The sequence below is a fragment of the Acinonyx jubatus genome, chromosome X, assembly GCF_027475565.1.
Source record: "Acinonyx jubatus isolate Ajub_Pintada_27869175 chromosome X, VMU_Ajub_asm_v1.0, whole genome shotgun sequence".
In the NCBI taxonomy this organism is placed as follows: domain Eukaryota; kingdom Metazoa; phylum Chordata; class Mammalia; order Carnivora; family Felidae; genus Acinonyx; species Acinonyx jubatus.
The window spans coordinates 12,876,680-12,893,702 of NC_069389.1; the positions used below are offsets into that span (position 1 = coordinate 12,876,680).

Here is a 17,023-nt window from a genome sequence, read left to right on the forward strand (position 1 = left end):
TCTGCTTTCTCCATTACAACAGATGACCTAGAAATCCAATAACAGAGCCTGCCAATATTGACAGATGGTGAGGAGAATGGCAAAAATCTCCACATTACGATAAAAGGAATTATATATATTTATATATATGCTTTTATAAATAAAGTTTTATTGGGAAAGCCACGCCCCTTCATTTATGTATTGTCTAGGCTTGCTCTCCCTCTAGAATGGCAGCGTGGAATAGTTGCAACAGAGACTGCACCAGTCCCCTACGCCATTTAATGCATATGTGGCTTGGGTAAATTATTTCACCTCTCTGCCCCAGCTTCCTCATCTGTAAAATGGGAATTACAATAGTCCTATTTCATAGGGCTGTTGTAAATAAATCATGTGACTGCTATTGTTATCTGTAGACTAGGAAATCCAAGCAGGAAGATGATGGACATGATGGGGACTTGTCCCTTCAATTCTTATAACCAGTGTCTAGCACATAAGCAGGTAATCAATAAATATTTGTTTAATGAATGAGAAATATATATACAGGGGATATGATGAAATATGGTTTCAGAACTTAGGAAATACTGTTTTTTGCATTCAAATTCTTTCCCAATGGCTTACAAATCTGTCAAGAACGAATTAACAAAACCAATCCTTTGCCATATCCATGAAAAAAATTAAAATTTCCTTTAAAACTATATGTTGAGAATCAGCTCAGAATCTTAGCAGTCCAATTCTATTTGAAACCTTACAGGGCACAGGCTGACTCAGTCAGTGGAGCATAGGACTCTTGATCTCTGGGTTGTGAGTTCCAGCCCCACACTGGGTGTAGAGATTACTTAACATAAAATCTTGAAAGAAAGAAAGAAAGAAAGAAAGAAAGAAAGAAAGAAAGAAAGAAAGAAAGAAAACACCTTAAAAACAAAATCAAACCAAGAATGCTCATTCTGGGGCCCCGCCCCAGGGATTCTGATTTGGTTACTCTCAGGAGAGTGCCTGGGCATATGGGTTTTTACAAAGTGCCTCCTCCCTGTGCGTTCCAGGCTAGGAACCACTGATCCACACTGTCACTGAAAGTGCTGTAGGAGGACAGTCAATGACAAGGCAAGATGCTAGCTGCTGCTGAATGTGGAGGGTATCTAGGTGTGGAGTGAAAAGACTGAGGGGTAGAGACACCATGTTCTGAAGAGCAGTTCTCTAGATGGATTTATCAAGCACACACCCACCATGGCATGATCTTGGCCACAGGGGAAATCCTCCACAAAACAACAGTCTTCCTTTCAATCCTAGTCTTTCTGGAGACAAAATCAAATGCAACACAGGAGCACCTGGGTGGCTCAGTCGGTTAAGCATCTGACTTGTCCTGAGGTCATGGTCTTGTGGTTCATGTGTTCGGGCCCCACATTGGGCTCTGTGCTGTCAGTGCAGAGCCTGCTTTGGATCCTCTGTCTCCTGTCTCTCTGCCCCTCCCCAGCTCATGCTTGCTCTCGCTTTCTCAAAAATAACATAAACATTAAAAAAATCAAATGCAACAGAGATTAAGTGCACATAAGGTTAAGGTTCACTTAAGAAGTTAGGCGCCTGGGTGGCTCAGTCTGTTGAGCGTCCAACTTCGGCTCAGGTTATGATCTTGTGGCTCTTGGGTCCGAGCCCCATGTCGGGCTCTGTGCTGACAGTTCAGAGCCTGGAGCCTGATTCTGGGTACCCCCTCTCACTCTGCCCATCCCCCACTCATGCTCTGTCTGTCTCTCTCTCAAAAATAAACATTAAAAAAAAATTTTTTTAAGAACCAAGTGCCAGCAAAGCTTTAGAGAAAAGCAACTGATAAAAGTCTTAAAACCCATAAAATGCTCCCAACATAGGCAGCAAGACACCAATAATAAGTACAATAGGTTTCTCAGAAACAAAAACACTTTGCCAATTTACATCATCTCTTTCTCTAATTTGCTACTGGGTAAATTCTGTCTCATACATATTATTTTTTCTCTCTTTCTTTCCTTCTTTCTTGAGAGAGAGAGGGTGCACGAGCAGGGGAGAGACAGTGAGACAGGGAGAGAGAAAATCCCAAGCAGTCTCTGCCCTCAAACTCACAAACATTGAGATCATGACCTGAGCCAAAACCAAGTGTCTGACGCTTAAGTGACTGAGCCACCCAGGCGCCCCGATACATAATATATTCTTTTTTTTTTAATTTTTAAAAATGTTTATTTATTTTTGAGAGAGAGATAGAGACAGAGACAGAGACAGAGACAGAGACAGGACAGAGTGTGAGCAGGGGAGGGGCAGAGAGAGAGGGAGACACAGAATCCGAAGCAGGCTCCAGGCTCCAATCTGTCAGCACAGAGCCCGACGTGGGGCTCAAACTCACAAACCGCGAGATCATGACCTGAGCTAAAGTCAGTGGCTTAACCAACTGAGCCATCCAGGTGCCCCCAAAATATATTCTTAATCTATGCATGATCCTGCCCACTCCCACTCTCGTGTTAGTAATCCTAGCAACTGAACCTGAGTTATTTTTCGCTCCTTTTCAGAGCCAAAATTTTCCCCTTCCAAAAAGCTACATAAAGCCAAAAGGTGAAGGAAACCAAATGTCTATGGCCAGAAAAATGGATACACAAAAATGGTCCATACATACAATGCAATATCATTCAGCCTTAAACAGGAAGGAATTTCTGACCATGCTACAACATGGATAAACCTTAAGGCTATTACACCAAGTGAAATAAGCCAGCCACAGAAAGACAAATTCTGGATGATTCCACTTATACGAGGTCCCTAGAGTAGTCAAATTCATGGAGACAGAAAGTAGAACCGTGGTTGCTAAGGGCTGCAGGCAGGGGGAATAGGAATTTGTTAAACGGGTACAGAGTTTCAGTTTTGCAAGATAAAAAAGTTCTGGAGATTGGTTGTACGGTAATGTAAATATCCTTAATACTATTGAACTGCACATGTAAAAACATTAAGATGGTAAATTTTATGTTACACGCATTTTACCACAATTAAAGTATTTTTTAAGTTTATTTATTTATTTTGAGACAGAGCAAGAGGGACAGAGGGAGCACAAGCAGGAGAAGGAGACAGAGGGAGAGAATCCCAAGCAGGTTCCACATTGTCAGAGCAGAGCCCAACTTGGGGCTCGATCCCAGGAACCTTGAGACCGTGACCTGAGCCAAAATCAAGACTCAGACGCTTAACTGACTGAGCCACCCAGGTACCCCCACAATTAAAATTTTTAAAACTGAAATTTATACAGCCCCATTCTTGCCCCCACCATTCCCTCTTCCCCTAACTTCCCCTTTATCCAAACCTCCCATCCGCATTGTTTGCAACCTATCTTACTGAACTGCTCTCAAAAACCCAGCAGATCTGTCTTCAGTTGGGACCACAGTAACTCCCCCTTTCCCCATCTGTGACCTCTGTTCCTCTGTGCCTTCTGCTGGCCCTGTTTACTAGCTGTTTATCCTCAACTGGAGACACCTGCCCAGAGCTGTACCCTCCCTTCTTCCCCCACTTTCACTCCTAAAAGCTATCACCCATATGCTGTTGACCCACATTCTGTACCTTCTGATCCTTCCCTTTCACCTGGGCTCCACAGCTCCTATTTCCAGGGGGCTAGAGGAAATCACCCATGGCATGGACAAAAGGTAAAATCACTACCTGATGGGTTTTGTTACCTCTTTCCTCTTGACAGCACTGCCTTGCCTTTGCACAAATAGCTTTTAACTGCTGCACGAGTGTCTTAATTCGAGTCACTTCGAAGACTGTCCAGAACCATGCCCTGTGCTAATTAGGCACTACCAGGAGCTAGAACTCTCTGTGTACGTGCAAGTGTTTGCTGGTATTTGTCCAACGAAGAGGTTGTTCAGGGTGTGGATATGTGGTGTGTTTGGCTTGCATAGTGTTGGCAGACACACGGTGTTTTAAAACTTTAAATATGTTGCCAACATTTAGAAACCATGAGATTTCTCATGAAACTCCAGATTTCCAGATTCTGTTGAAAATTTAGACGACTGGCAACAGTGAATGCACAGTCCTTCATGTGACTATCAGTTTTAGCAGTTACTCCTTTGATGGATCAAGTCCTTGTCAATTTGCCCCAGTCCCCACCACTCCCTACTGCCTCTCTGACTCTAAGGCCTGATTTAGCTGCCACTGATTGTTGAGCTTAAGCTGTGGCATCTCTTATACCTGGCTGTTTGACTCATTTACATTCCCAGCCCAGTCCTACCGGCCCAGCTGCTCAGCCCTATGTTGATTCAGTGTGTGTGTCCTTCCTCAAGCCAAGCGTGTGGTTTCAGACTGGCTTTCAGAAGCCAGAGTGGGGTCTACATTTCCTGCTCTCCCTGCTCTCCTTTCACAAGACACTCCAGAAAGCTGTGGAATCCTGTCCTGGGTCTCTCAGCACAAGGCAGCTTTCAGCTCCGCAAGCTGTTTGGGTGTTTCTATTCCCCCTTTAATTAAGGTCCAGCCATTTGGTATAGTGAGGTGGTCAAGAGCTCAGGCTCAGAAATCAGCTGAGTGACTTTCTAACAAATAACCTGGCTAAGATGCCTTTCTCTCTCCTGCAAAATTCGCCTGGGTCCTAGGGGTGTTGAAACAAATAACTGAAATCATGCACATGACGCCATAATTACTGATGCTTAGAAAGTGTGCAGTCAGGGCCAGCCACTATCTTTGTCCTTCTTTACTTATTACTTTTAGATTTTACTACACCGCTTCCTTAGTTTTTATAAAACATCTCATTTCTTTTAAGTATCTAAACTCCTCCTCTTTCCCTAGTTTTGTTTTTCATGATCTTTTACCTCAATTTGCTACTATAAAAATGCTAATTTTCTATTTTTGAAATGCGATTCCTTGCCTTTAACTCTACAGTTTTTTCCTTGCTCGAATCTCTTCCCCTCCACCCGGCTTAGTATTCTTATCCTATTTTTAACATCTCTTTTCTTAGATTTTTCTTTATGCTTCTGCCAGTCCCTATTAGCAGGTGGGAAGCAGAGAGACTAGAACGACGGGGAGGTCTGCTCGTCCTCACCCTAGGCTCACTGCTTCTCCCCTCCCACTGCCATCGCAGGACCCCATTCTTTTTTTTTTTTTTTTTGTATATTCATTAAAATTTTTTTTAATTGGAGTATAGTTGAAATACGATGTTATATTCGTTTCAGGTGTACAACATAATGATTCAGTATCTCTATGTTATGCTGTGCTCACCACATTGACTCACTCACCATTGACTATATATATGCCCTATACTTTTTATTCCCATAACTTACTTACTTACTCCATAACTGGAAGCCAGTATCTCCCACTCCCCTTCACCCATTTTGCCCAACCCCTCACCCCATCCCCTCTGGCAACCATCAGTTTGTTCTCTATTTATAGGTCTGGATTCTGCTTTTCATTTGCTTATTCATTTGTTTTGGTTTTTTTCAGATTCCACATTATGAGTGAAATCATATGGTATTTGTCTTTTTCAGTCTGACTTATCTCACTTAGCATAATGCCCTCTAGTTCCATCCATATTGTTGCATCTCATCCTTTTTACGGCTGAGTAATATTCCACTGTGTAAATGTACCACAGCTTCTTTTTGCATTCATCCGTTGATGGACACTTAGGTTGCTTCCATATCTTGGCTATTGTAAATAATGCTGCAAGAAACATAGGGGTGTATATATATTTTTTTTGAATTAGTGTTTTCGTTTTCCTTGGGTAAATTCCCAGTAGTGGAATTACTAGATCATATAGTATTTCTAATTTTTTTTGAGGAACGTCCATACTGTTTCCCACAGTGGCTATACCAGTAGTGGGGCCCCCCATTCTTAATACTGGGTCATACCCAGGGGTGCCTGGGTGGCTCAGTCGGTTAAGCATCTGACTCTCAGCTGACAGCTCAAAGCCTGCAGCCTGCTTCGGATTCTGTGTGTGTGTCTCTCTCTGCCCTTCCTCCAATCACACTGTCTCTCTGTCTCTCTGTCTCTCTGTCTCTCTCTCTCTTTCTGTCCCTTCCTCTCAAAATAAATAAACATTAAAAATATATATTAGGTCATATCCAGAACTTTGAGAGACATGCAGGTCTTATCGTATTGACAATATCCCCTTCACGTTAACGATCCTAACAGCCACACTGAAATAGTGCCTTTTCTGTGCTGGGCACTGAAGGACCCACATGCATAACTGATTTAACCCTCAGAAGAACCCCCTGAGGCAGGAGGCATTCCGGTGTCCGTTTTGCAGATGCAGAAACTGTAGTGTAAGCACCTACACAGCCAGGTACTGAGAGCTGGGGCTGGGGGGGGGCCTCTGATGGGGCAGTGTGGCTCCTGCAGTGGGGCTGTTGGCCTCTCCACTGGTTCCCATGAGTGAAGTGCTGGGCACAGAGCCAGTCCAGTAAGGGTCACATAAATGCCTTCTGTTGTTGTGTCCCAGACCTGTGAGTCCCCATATCCACAAACACGCTAGCGAATGGTTTCCCCAGCAAAAGGCAGGAAGGAGCAGGGGAGAGAGCTACCCCGCACAGTGGACCACCGGCAGGGAGGCGGCGAGGCTCGCCAGCTGGCATGCTCCCATTGGTCTCAGCACGACAAATTACCGTGCCATGGACTTGCAACTAACCCTAAATCCCCGGTGACTTCTTTTAGATTGTTTTGTAAATCACCTCATTAACCGAGCCAAAGCTTTTTGTATGGCGTGATTATTTTCCTAAACCTCCTAACAATCTAACCACACCAGGAACTAGAAGCTGTTTTTCTCTATCAATGCCTTGATAAGAGATAAGAAAGCAAAAGCAATTTGTCTAGCCGGTGAAAATTTGTTCCACCTTATCCCCTTGCCTTTCAGTGCTTTCAAATTGGAGATTGACCACTCTGTATCTCCAAGGCCACGTATTTAGCCCAGATCCTTAATGCGGGCACTCACTCAACACTTCCTGGTTGGCCTGTTGCCTGTTCTCTCCGAACAAAACCTTTTTTTCCCTTAGAGTGAAGCAGGGCCAAGCATTTTAGTCAAGTCCTCCTCCTCATCCTGACGAAATGCAAAGAAGATCCCCAAAAGGAAGTGAGTCTGTTCCTAAAGCACTCAATTTCCACTTGCTGCCAACATCATGCTCAGGAGCTTGACACAGCTGTGTCAAGTCTCACCGTCCCTTGTCATCTGCCCTGACGATGAGGGTCATCTTCTCAGAATTCTGATGGGAAATCACCAGGACCTGGTCTCCAACTGGATAGACTGCACTGCAGAGGGCTTCTAATTCCTCTCAAAATGTGCCACATTCTCCACTGCACTGGACACCCCTACAGGGCAAAATGGCAGCCACTGGCTTTTTAAAAAACTTTTTTAATGTTTATTTATTTTTGAGAGAGAGAGAGAGACAGAGACAGAGCGTGAGTGGCGGAGGGTCAGAGAGAGGGAGACACAGAATCTGAAGCAGGCTCCAGGCTCTGAGCTGTCAGCACAGAGCCCGACGCGGGGCTGGAACTCACGGACCGTGAGATCATGACCTGAGCCGAAGTCGGACGCTTAACCAACTGAGCCACCCAGGCACCCTATCATCCACTTGCTTTTAACGACCCCATCGCCCAGCACTGTGCTCATGGGGTGGCCCTTTCCCTCCTCTGCCCACACCCCCCACCCCACCTCAAGTGCTCAGGTCTGCTCTGCACCCTTCTACCCCTACAGCATTCCTGTTTCTAAAACCAAGGGCTCCCTGACCATTTGGGTGTTGGTTTGGAGAACAGAGTTTCTCAAATTGCACATCAAATACGGGATTGCTTTAAACTGAGTCTACTCTAGCATCCGTACCAGTGCATACACACACCAGATTGTGCAGTAGTTTTTAAAGTTTATTTATTTATTTTGAGAGAAAGTGGGGGAGGGGGACAGAGAGGGAGGGGTGGGGTGGGGTGACAGAATCCCAAGCAGGCTCCTTGTCAGCTCGAAGCCCGATGCGGGGCTCCATCCCATGAACTGTGAGATCCTGACCTGAGCTGAAACCAAGAGTTGGATGCTCAACAGATTGAGCCATCCGGGCGCCCCCCAGATTGTGCAGTATTAAAACATGCTACCTGCACGGTCCGAAAAGCACGTTCTTTCTGGTAGGTGGCAGTTTGGTTTGAAAAACACACTTAGCACAAAGACATGCTCCCTTTCCTGGATGTCTCAGCAACATATCTGGGACCTGACTAAAAAAATGAAGCCTGGGGACGGTAATATTTTGGAAACTATAACCATCAAACAAGTTGTCAGCCGTCCCCTTAATGAGCTCTGAACCTTGTCTGAATTGCTTTGTATTTTACTACGTCCCCATCTCTCACACTCAGTTGAGAGCCACAAGCAAAACGATAAAGTTTATTTTTGGAGTCTTAAAACCCTCTCATAAAAAAGTTCCCTGGTGCTTTCCCTGGTTCCTCTCTCACCTGAGCCTGACCCACTCCATTCCAGTCATGCCTCATTTTTGATTTCTCACTCTTCAAAGCACTCCACTTAATACTTAACCTGCTCTGCACCATCTCACCCTGCTTTTCAGATGTCATCTAATGAGTTAATCAACCAAGTAACCGTGTCACTGTGCAACAAGTCCTGCCATCTATGTATCCAGATAAAATGTGGTTTTGAAAAATTGAGGGTGTGAGGCGCCTGGGTGGCTCAGTTGGCTAAGCATCCAACTTCGGCTCGGGTCGTGGTCTTGTGGTTTGTGAGTTCGAGCCCCGCGTCGGGCTCTGTGCTGAGAGCTTGGAGCCTGGAGCCCACTTCAGATTCCGTGTCTCCCCCTCTCTCTACCCCTCCCCTGCTCACGCTCTGTGTCTCTCTGTCTCTCAATAATAAATAAACGTTAAAAAAATTTAAAAAAAAGAAAAATTGAGGGTATGTAATTTACATGCAATGAAATCTACAGATGTGAAGGGTAGGTAGAGCTGTTTAATGAGTTCACCAGTGGTAAGATGCATGCTTTTTTAAACATTTTTTTAAGTTTACTTATTTATTTTGAGAGAGAGAGAGTGAGTCAGTGAGAGAGGGGCAGAGAAAGAGGGAGAGAGAGAATCCCAAGCAGGCTTCGAGCTGTCAGCGCAGAGCCGGACGCAGGGCTCAATCTCACAAACTGTGAGATCGTGATCTGAGCCCAAATCAAGAGTCCAACACTCAAGTGACTGAGCCACCCAGGCACCCTAAAATGCATGTTTTAGGAGTTGCATTTTGGAGAGTGATTATAGTGGTGGGCTGTGAGGTCAGGGCCACCCATTCTAGTAGAAGACTAGAAACTATGTGAGAAGAGTGGTCCAGGCCTGTTCTGACCACCCACTGACCATGAGCCTTATCCTGTCACTACGTGGTATATTTAGGCAGGCAAGCAGGCAAGTGGGGAGATACCCTGAGTACTTCCCAGGAGGGTAACAGCCTTACTGCCTGGGCCTTACACCACGTTCGGCCTGTGCTTCTTGGTATAGACTAGGATTTGGCAAGCCATGGCAACTCCGAGGCAAACCAGGAATCCCCTGACTATGTTCAGCCCTCAAATGAAGAATGGTTTTTACATTCTCAAATGCGTGGAAGAAAAAAATCGAAAGAATATTTCATGACGCATTAAAATTACATGAAATTCACATTTCGGCCCCCATAAATAAAGGTATACTGGCACACAGCCACACTTGTTCCTTTACATACGTGCCTCTGGCTGCTTTTACACTACAATGGCAGAGTTGAGCAGTTACATCAAAGATCGTGTGACCCCAAAGCTGAAAATATTTACTCTCTGGGCTTTAACAGAAAAAGTTTATTAACCTCTGGTTTAGACCATTTAGGTAATAGACTTTGGGCTGGTAGATCTCTCCCTTCCCATGTTTAAGTGTTGATGGGAACACGGACAGCATATACACAAATAAACCAACATTTTGGGGTGGGGGAACTTTCCACTTTGTAGTGGAAAGAAATGCAGTAATGTAGTAATGGAAAGAAAATGAAAAAGAAATATAGTAATGAAAAGAAATGCAACATAAAGTACAATAATAAAGGGTCCTTTTTGTTCTGCTAATAAAGCAAAAAAACAAATGATAAAAACACTAGCAAAGCGATTAGAGAAAGCAAGAACAGTACAGTGTAGTTCACATCATTATGAACTGGTTCACCTCTTCCATCAAACAATCTGGCAGAATTATCAGTCATAAATGTGTTCACACCCTTTGACCTAATAGTCCGAGTCCTGGAAATCTATTCTAAGGAAACAATCAAAAGAACATAAACACTGTGTCAAGATGTTCACATTACCATTTTTCTAACAAAATGCTGGAAACATCCTGAAGTGTTTAGAAATAAGAAATAAATCAGTAGGGGCACCTGGGTGGCTCAGTCAGTTAAGCATCTGACTCTTGATTTCAGCTCAGATCATCATCTCACGGTTCATGGGTTTGATCTCCACATTGGGCTCAGTGCTGACAGCATAGAGCCTGCTTAGGATTCTCTCTCTCCCTCTCCCTCTGTTCCTCCCCTGCTTGCACGTGCTCTCTCTCTCTCAAGATAAATAAACATTTAAAGAAAAGAAAAGATCATGAATATGCAATTAATACTTAGGTGAAGTGTTAGAGAAATGCAGTCTAGAAAAATATCTTGTTTGTGAAGACCTTTGAACCAGCTTTGATAATTTCCCCCCACACTGTCATTAGTCCTTTAATAAGCAAAAGCCTTTGTAGACAAGGACAACACACACATACAGAACGCAGGACAGGAGTGAGCCTCTGGGAACACAATTCTTACAAATAGAGCAAATGATGATTAGCAGTACTTTGGTCCAAATCAATTTATACCTATAGTCTCCACTTCCAAAAACTCAAATTCAACTCATCTTGCTGCGTACATGAAATATGTATAGCTGTTTGTATGTCAATCATGCCTCAATAAAGTGGTTAAAAAAAAGAAGAAAGAAAAATCAAATTCCTAGTTTTCATGAACCTTAGGGAACTAAGGACTCTAAGAAAAAAAAGGAATTTGTTCCTGATGAATATAAAAATCAGAATCACTTTAGTAATCCAGCCTTTGTGTCCACCAATATCTTTAGGCTTTGGCCCTATTCCAAAGTATTCTCTTTTACTAAAACAAAACAAAACAAAACAAAACAACAAAAATAAACCTTTACTTTTCTGTTTTTCCATTCAACCCAGAGCACTGCAATCACAGGCCCATAAATCAAATTTAAATAATGAATGAATAGCATCAAATGCTTTCCATCAAAACTATAAATTATTTTCAGAAGCAATGTAAGCAAATGTATTTTGTTCCATTTTGCAGAAATATGCTGATGAGGGGGCTGTGGGGGGAGCCTTACAAAAGTAATGGGCTGACTAGAGAAAAAATGCTGCAAAAGAAATACGCCAACTAAGGGGAAGAAATCCACAAGATACTATGGTGCTATTTGTTTTTATATTTTTATGACACTCAATACAGCCATGGCCAGTGGTCGTATTCGTATCTCTCATCTCCAACATGACACAAGTGCAAGGGCAAAACCTTATGCATCCTGAGGCTCACAGGTTCACACACTCATATGACATTTGCAAACTATGAAGCACAGTTTAAATTTAAGGGCAGGCCTGGGGCGCCTGGTTGGCTCAGTCAGTTAAGCGTTGGACTCTTGATTTCGGCTCAGGTCATGATCTCATGGTTGATGAGTTTGAGCCCTGTGTCCAGCTCTGCACTGACAGCGAGAAGCCTCCCTGGGATTCTCTCTCCCTTTCTCTCTGTGCCCCTCCCCTGCTCTTGCACTCTCTCTCTCCCTCTTCCAAAATAAATAAAATAGACTTTAAAAAAAAAAATTAAGGCAGGCACGGAAACAACCCAAATGTCCATCAACTGATGAACATATCAACAAAATGTAGTCTAACCATACAATGAAATAGTGTTCAGCCCTAAAAAGGAATGAAGTGCTGATACGTGCTACACTGTACGTATACCTTAAAACATTATGCTAAATGAAATAAGCCAAACACAAAATATCATATGTCATATGGTTCCACTTATATGAAGTGTTCCTAACAGGCAAATCTGTAGAGACAGTAGATTAATGGTTGCTTAGGACTGAGGGGGGCCGGTCATAGCTAAAAGGAAACAGGGATTCTTTTCGAAGTGACAAAGATGTTCAGAAATTGACTGTCGTGGTAGTTGTACAACTCTGTGAATATAATAAAAAACAGTGAACTACATACTTTTAGTAGTTGAATTGTATGGTATGTAAATTATATCTCAATAAAACTATTACAATTTTTTTTCAAAGTAGGCAAAAGATATTAATTAAAAGCAAGGATTTTTGTTCTCTAGTCAGCCCGTTACTTTTGTAAAGCTTTGTTGTATTCAAGATTCATAAAAATCATCGACATTACTTTTATGCCTACTGTAAAGAAAAACAAATCCTAAATCAGTCTTATTTCTATCAAGACAGATCAAAATTTAAAATATTTTGAAGACAATGCTCTTTTTTAGAAGCTTAGTACAATTAGCAGTGAATCTTTTACATAAAACAGATACAATTTTAAAACATTAACTTTCTCACTAACCATTTTTTGTCTCTTAGGCAATTATTTGAACAAAGTTTCAAAGTATTTGAAAACATTTGAAAGCTGAAGAATCACTACTAATATCCACAGAGAGAAAAAATTCTTATATTCTTAAAGAAAAAAGTCATTTAGAGAACAATGGTTTCTTATCCAGAGAGAGTAAAGAAATGTGCCTTGAAACTTTTCTTTTTTAAATTTCATTCTTACTAGGAAGCTTTATATTCCTTAGAAGCTGTTTATCACTGGGGCACCTGGGTGGCTCAGTCGGTTAAGTGCGGGACTCTTAATTTCGGCTCAGATCATGATCTCACGGGTTCATGGGATCAAGTCCTGTGTCAGTGCAGATTAGGAGTCTCTCTCTCCTTCTCTCCGTGCCCCTCCCCCCCCAAATAAATAAATAAACTTAAAAAAATTAAAAGAAGCTGTTTATCATCCATAAAGGAGAAACTCATATTTCTGGTCTTATTCTTCGTTAAGAAGTCATTTTTCTAAGATATGCTTATAACTTCATGGGAATGCTGCTGGACACCCAAGATACCTGGGTTCCCTTCCCCTGCTTCTGGCCCTTTCAGCACCTTTCATGTTCCCTTTCATGACACTCTTTCCACTTGTTTTGAGGCCCTGGGGGAGGACAGGGCTGATATTTGTCCTGGGCACTACTGTGTCTGCAGAATCTAGCACAGTGCATATGGCACAGAGTAGGCACTCAAGATGTCTTTATTAAACTGAATTCAGGGCTCTGGCGTTTTTCTTGCTTTATGTTAGTCTCATATAATGTGTTAATCTATGAAAATAAGTTCCACAGAAATTAGAGTAACCTTATCGGGAGTGAAAGATGAGCAAATATCAGATGGCAAGCCACATCATATTTTCCTCTCCCCGACCTAAAGCTGCTGGGGGAACAGAGAAATATACTTCTCAGACTTAATTGCTCTACTCCTTAAGAAGTTTGTAAATTAGTGGCTGACACCAGTCAGACATCAAAGAAGTAAACAGGGAGCTGGTTTCATTGTAGTGGAGAAAACTGTGGCTTGGAAAGAAGTGGGTGAATCAGGGCTCTCACCGTGCAAGGTCATCTCCAGCAGCATCGGTAAATCACAGAGTAGCCCGCTGGGCCCGGTGTCGTGGCGGTCAAATAAGAAGGGGCCTTCACAGGCTTTCTACCAAGCCTTCCGGGGAGACTAGGGGGAAAGCAGGAGGAGCAGCAAAGGCAAATGGGACAGGTGGGATAAAGAGTCACAGCACCTGGAGCTACTGGAAGGGAAGCTGGAGAGGTGGAAGGGGCGGCGTGGGCTCCAGAGGACTCTGACTGCGGCTGTGTCTGCACAGAGCCACGCGAACCACCCGCCCCGACCTCTGAGAGAACAAACGATCGTAGACACTTACTTAATATTGAATTTTCAGTTTTGAAAACAGTTCTTCTGATTCCCAGTCTCATTGTTCCTCCCAAATTGCCAGGGTTGTGTTCGGGCATATCAATCACCTTAGAAAACAAAACAAGTCCGGTTTTGCCATTTATACATATGTGATTTCCCAAATTCCAAGCTTTACTTTTAAAGTAACGATCGTTGGTTGGGTAAGGATGTTCCCTAGACAATAAAACCTGATCATTCCTTCCAATTTTCTGATTCAAATACAGCCATGCTTTACACACTCCTCACAGTAGGCTTCCTTTTCATCTCTGTTCTAATCTTTCATTCAAATTACTTGTACAAATGTGTCAGGACCTTCTTTATGACCTTCCATCTGTCATTACTCAAGACGTCAATTCCAAGCAATGTTCACACTTCAAGTTCTGGACTTCTAGGGCCACTCACTTTGGTATTCGCATCCCTCCCCTACTGCCCATTTCATTCCCTAAAGATTCTCCATAAGCAAATCTGTCCATCCTTATGGAGAAGTACACCAAAAAGACTTTTTTCTAGAAAACCTTAGGATTCCTTTAAAAAAACAAAAGGTAATGTCATCCATTCTAGCACATTCTCTGTGCCATAAACTTCAGCACCACCCTGGATCTCTCTCCCTCTTCCTCATGACTCATCTCTCATTTGTCAAGTCCTATTAATTTACCCCCTTCCAGACTTCCTGCATCCATCCATGGCTCCAACCATCACCCAAACCACAGCCCCTCAACCCAGGCTATAGCCAGAGCTCCACATTCACGTGACCCCAGTCCACCCTGCACACTACAGGCAAAGCAGTTGTGGTATTTCTCCTGCTTGAAATCCTTGACTGCATGATATCAGTGCAGCCTCGCCCTCCAGCTCCATGTCCCATGACCTTCCCCTCACACCCTGAGCTCTGGTCATGGTGGCCTTCCTCCATTTCCCCCAGTGCATCTTCTTCCCTCCTGCCATGAGAACTCTGCACGTGCTGTTTCCTCTGCCCAGAACATCTCCCATTCCCCTACCCTCTTGTCCTAAATGAAACCATCCTCAACCTTGAGACCTTAGCTCAACTATCCAACATGAACTCCTACAGGAGTTGATATTCTCAGGCACCACAGCCTAGTGAGGACCCCCATCTCTGCCCTCCCCACCCCTGCACTTCCCTTGTTCATGTCTGTAGAGTGCTTTGCCTGTGAGACTATACAGCCTTGAGGGCTGGGGCAGTGCTACCTCTCCTTACATTGCATTCCCGGCCCCTTGCGTATATGGGACTGGCGCATGGTATGTAGTGAATGAATGCATGCATGAATGAATAAATGAATGAACTCAGACCAAATAATTTCAGATTTGTCTTTATGATTACTTCATAGAAATTCCAAAACATGATTTTTACGAAAAGCCTGTTCTTGTTAGTCATTGCTGTTGTTTCCGTTCTGTTCGCTACGATCTCGTGGTTTTGTTTCATCTATTGTTTTGTTAAGCTGTTAGAACAGACTACAGTCGGGCAAGTTAACGTGTTCTGATGAAACTGCTCAGGTTTCCCTCTCATAAAACCTTTCAGTTTTCCCCCACACACATTAAATGCCATGTAGTGCTCTATAGAAAACCTGGACAACTAGAATTTCCTGAGGTAAAAATTTTCCCAGAACTTGTATGATCTTATCAGCGCCCCAGAACTTTCGGAGCCATCTGAACCCTGCGTCCCAAGTGCACTCCAAGAGTCACCGAGGGGAAGGGGTGGAGAAAAAACTTGATTACTCCCCTTGTTGGATGGAGGGCTCAGTTCTGAAGTGCTCTAGACCTTGACATCTCTTTCCTATCTTCTGTGGTTGGCTAATTATGGCTAGATTAAGTATTACTGGAGTGAGGTGAGAGAGGGCATTAGGTTCCAGTTCTCAAAGCTGAGCTGCTTATAAATGCCCAGCCCCTTATGTATTTTCTAGGAAAAGGCAGATAAGATTGTGCTATCCACCACAGCCTCAATTTTCACTGCAGTTCAAGACAACCTGAACCATGTAGGAAGAGCACAGCGATGACCCCCCTAACGCCCCCCACCCCCGCTTCTTAGAGGTGTATTCTGGTTGTTCGATCCACTCTTACTTCCCGTATTGGGTTCTTCAGCCCAGGAAGAGTCTTTTAACGTAGTTTGTGTAGTTATTGGCATGTTTGGTTTTCAAGAAATGTTCCGCTATGAACCACTGAGAAAAGTCAAATGACCCACCTGAGAACAGGAAACCTGCCTTACTGCTTACTTGAGATGATCTTGACAGACACAAGACCACATCATATCTCCAAAAGAAAAATACAGTGGGCACAGGGGCTGCCTAAGGGTGTTAAATACTCCTCCAACGTAAAGGGAAGTGTGGAAATCCCTAACAGAGCAATATAAGAATATTATTTAAAAACATGGGGGTAGGGGCACCCGGGTGGCTCAGTTGGTCTTGAGCCTTGGTGAGTTGGTGGCTTGAGGTCTTGAGTCTGAGCCCCACATTGGGGGTAGAGTTTACTTAAATACATACATACATAAAAATAATAAAATAATAAAATCTTGGAGGTAAATATCAGGAGAACCAGCTGGAAGACTTGAGGGTGGCAGAGAGGGGGTAAGGATTACTGAATATTTTCATTATAGGCCTTTTGGAACGAGTTGGCTTTTAAAACTTTGTACGTAGTATTATTTTTTTTTTTTACTTTTTTTTAACGTTTATTTATTTTTGAGACAGAGAGAGACAGAGCATGAGCGGGGGAGGGTCAGAGAGAGGGAGACACAGAATCGGAAACAGGCTCCAGGCTCTGAGCCGTCAGCACAGAGCCTGACGCGGGGCTCGAACTCACGGACCGCGAGATCGTGACCTGAGCCGAAGTCGGCCGCTTAACCGACTGAGCCACCCAGGCGCCCCCGTAGTATTATTTTTAATGAAAACACAAATTTAAAGCCCAAACAGTGCAATCTATCATTTAGACCTTCCACTAGGGTGTTAGTTCACATTATCCCTGCTGTTTTCAGAAGCAATAACTACAACCGTCTCCGAACATGATAGCACAGAAAGAAATCCCAAGGTACAGCAGCCACAGTGATCCTCTGATTAAAACACGCTAGCACAGAAACCAGAGGAGAAGGCACA

At 43.4% G+C, this 17,023-nt stretch overlaps 1 protein-coding gene across 6 annotated transcripts in view; it reads right to left on the reverse strand.

Moving 5' to 3' along the window:
- The window catches only part of CTPS2 (CTP synthase 2), a 104,225-nt gene that overhangs the window by 22,663 nt on the left and 64,539 nt on the right, over positions 1 to 17,023 (reverse strand). For all 6 annotated transcript variants that reach the window (XR_008290028.1, XM_027054682.2, XM_027054679.2 and 3 more), the window contains one exon: positions 13,897 to 13,993. Coding sequence is in view for 5 of the 6 variants with exons in the window: in XM_027054682.2 (XP_026910483.1) it covers positions 13,897 to 13,993 (97 nt within the window). In the remaining variant the exon portion in view is untranslated. The remainder of the gene's footprint in view (positions 1 to 13,896; positions 13,994 to 17,023) is intronic.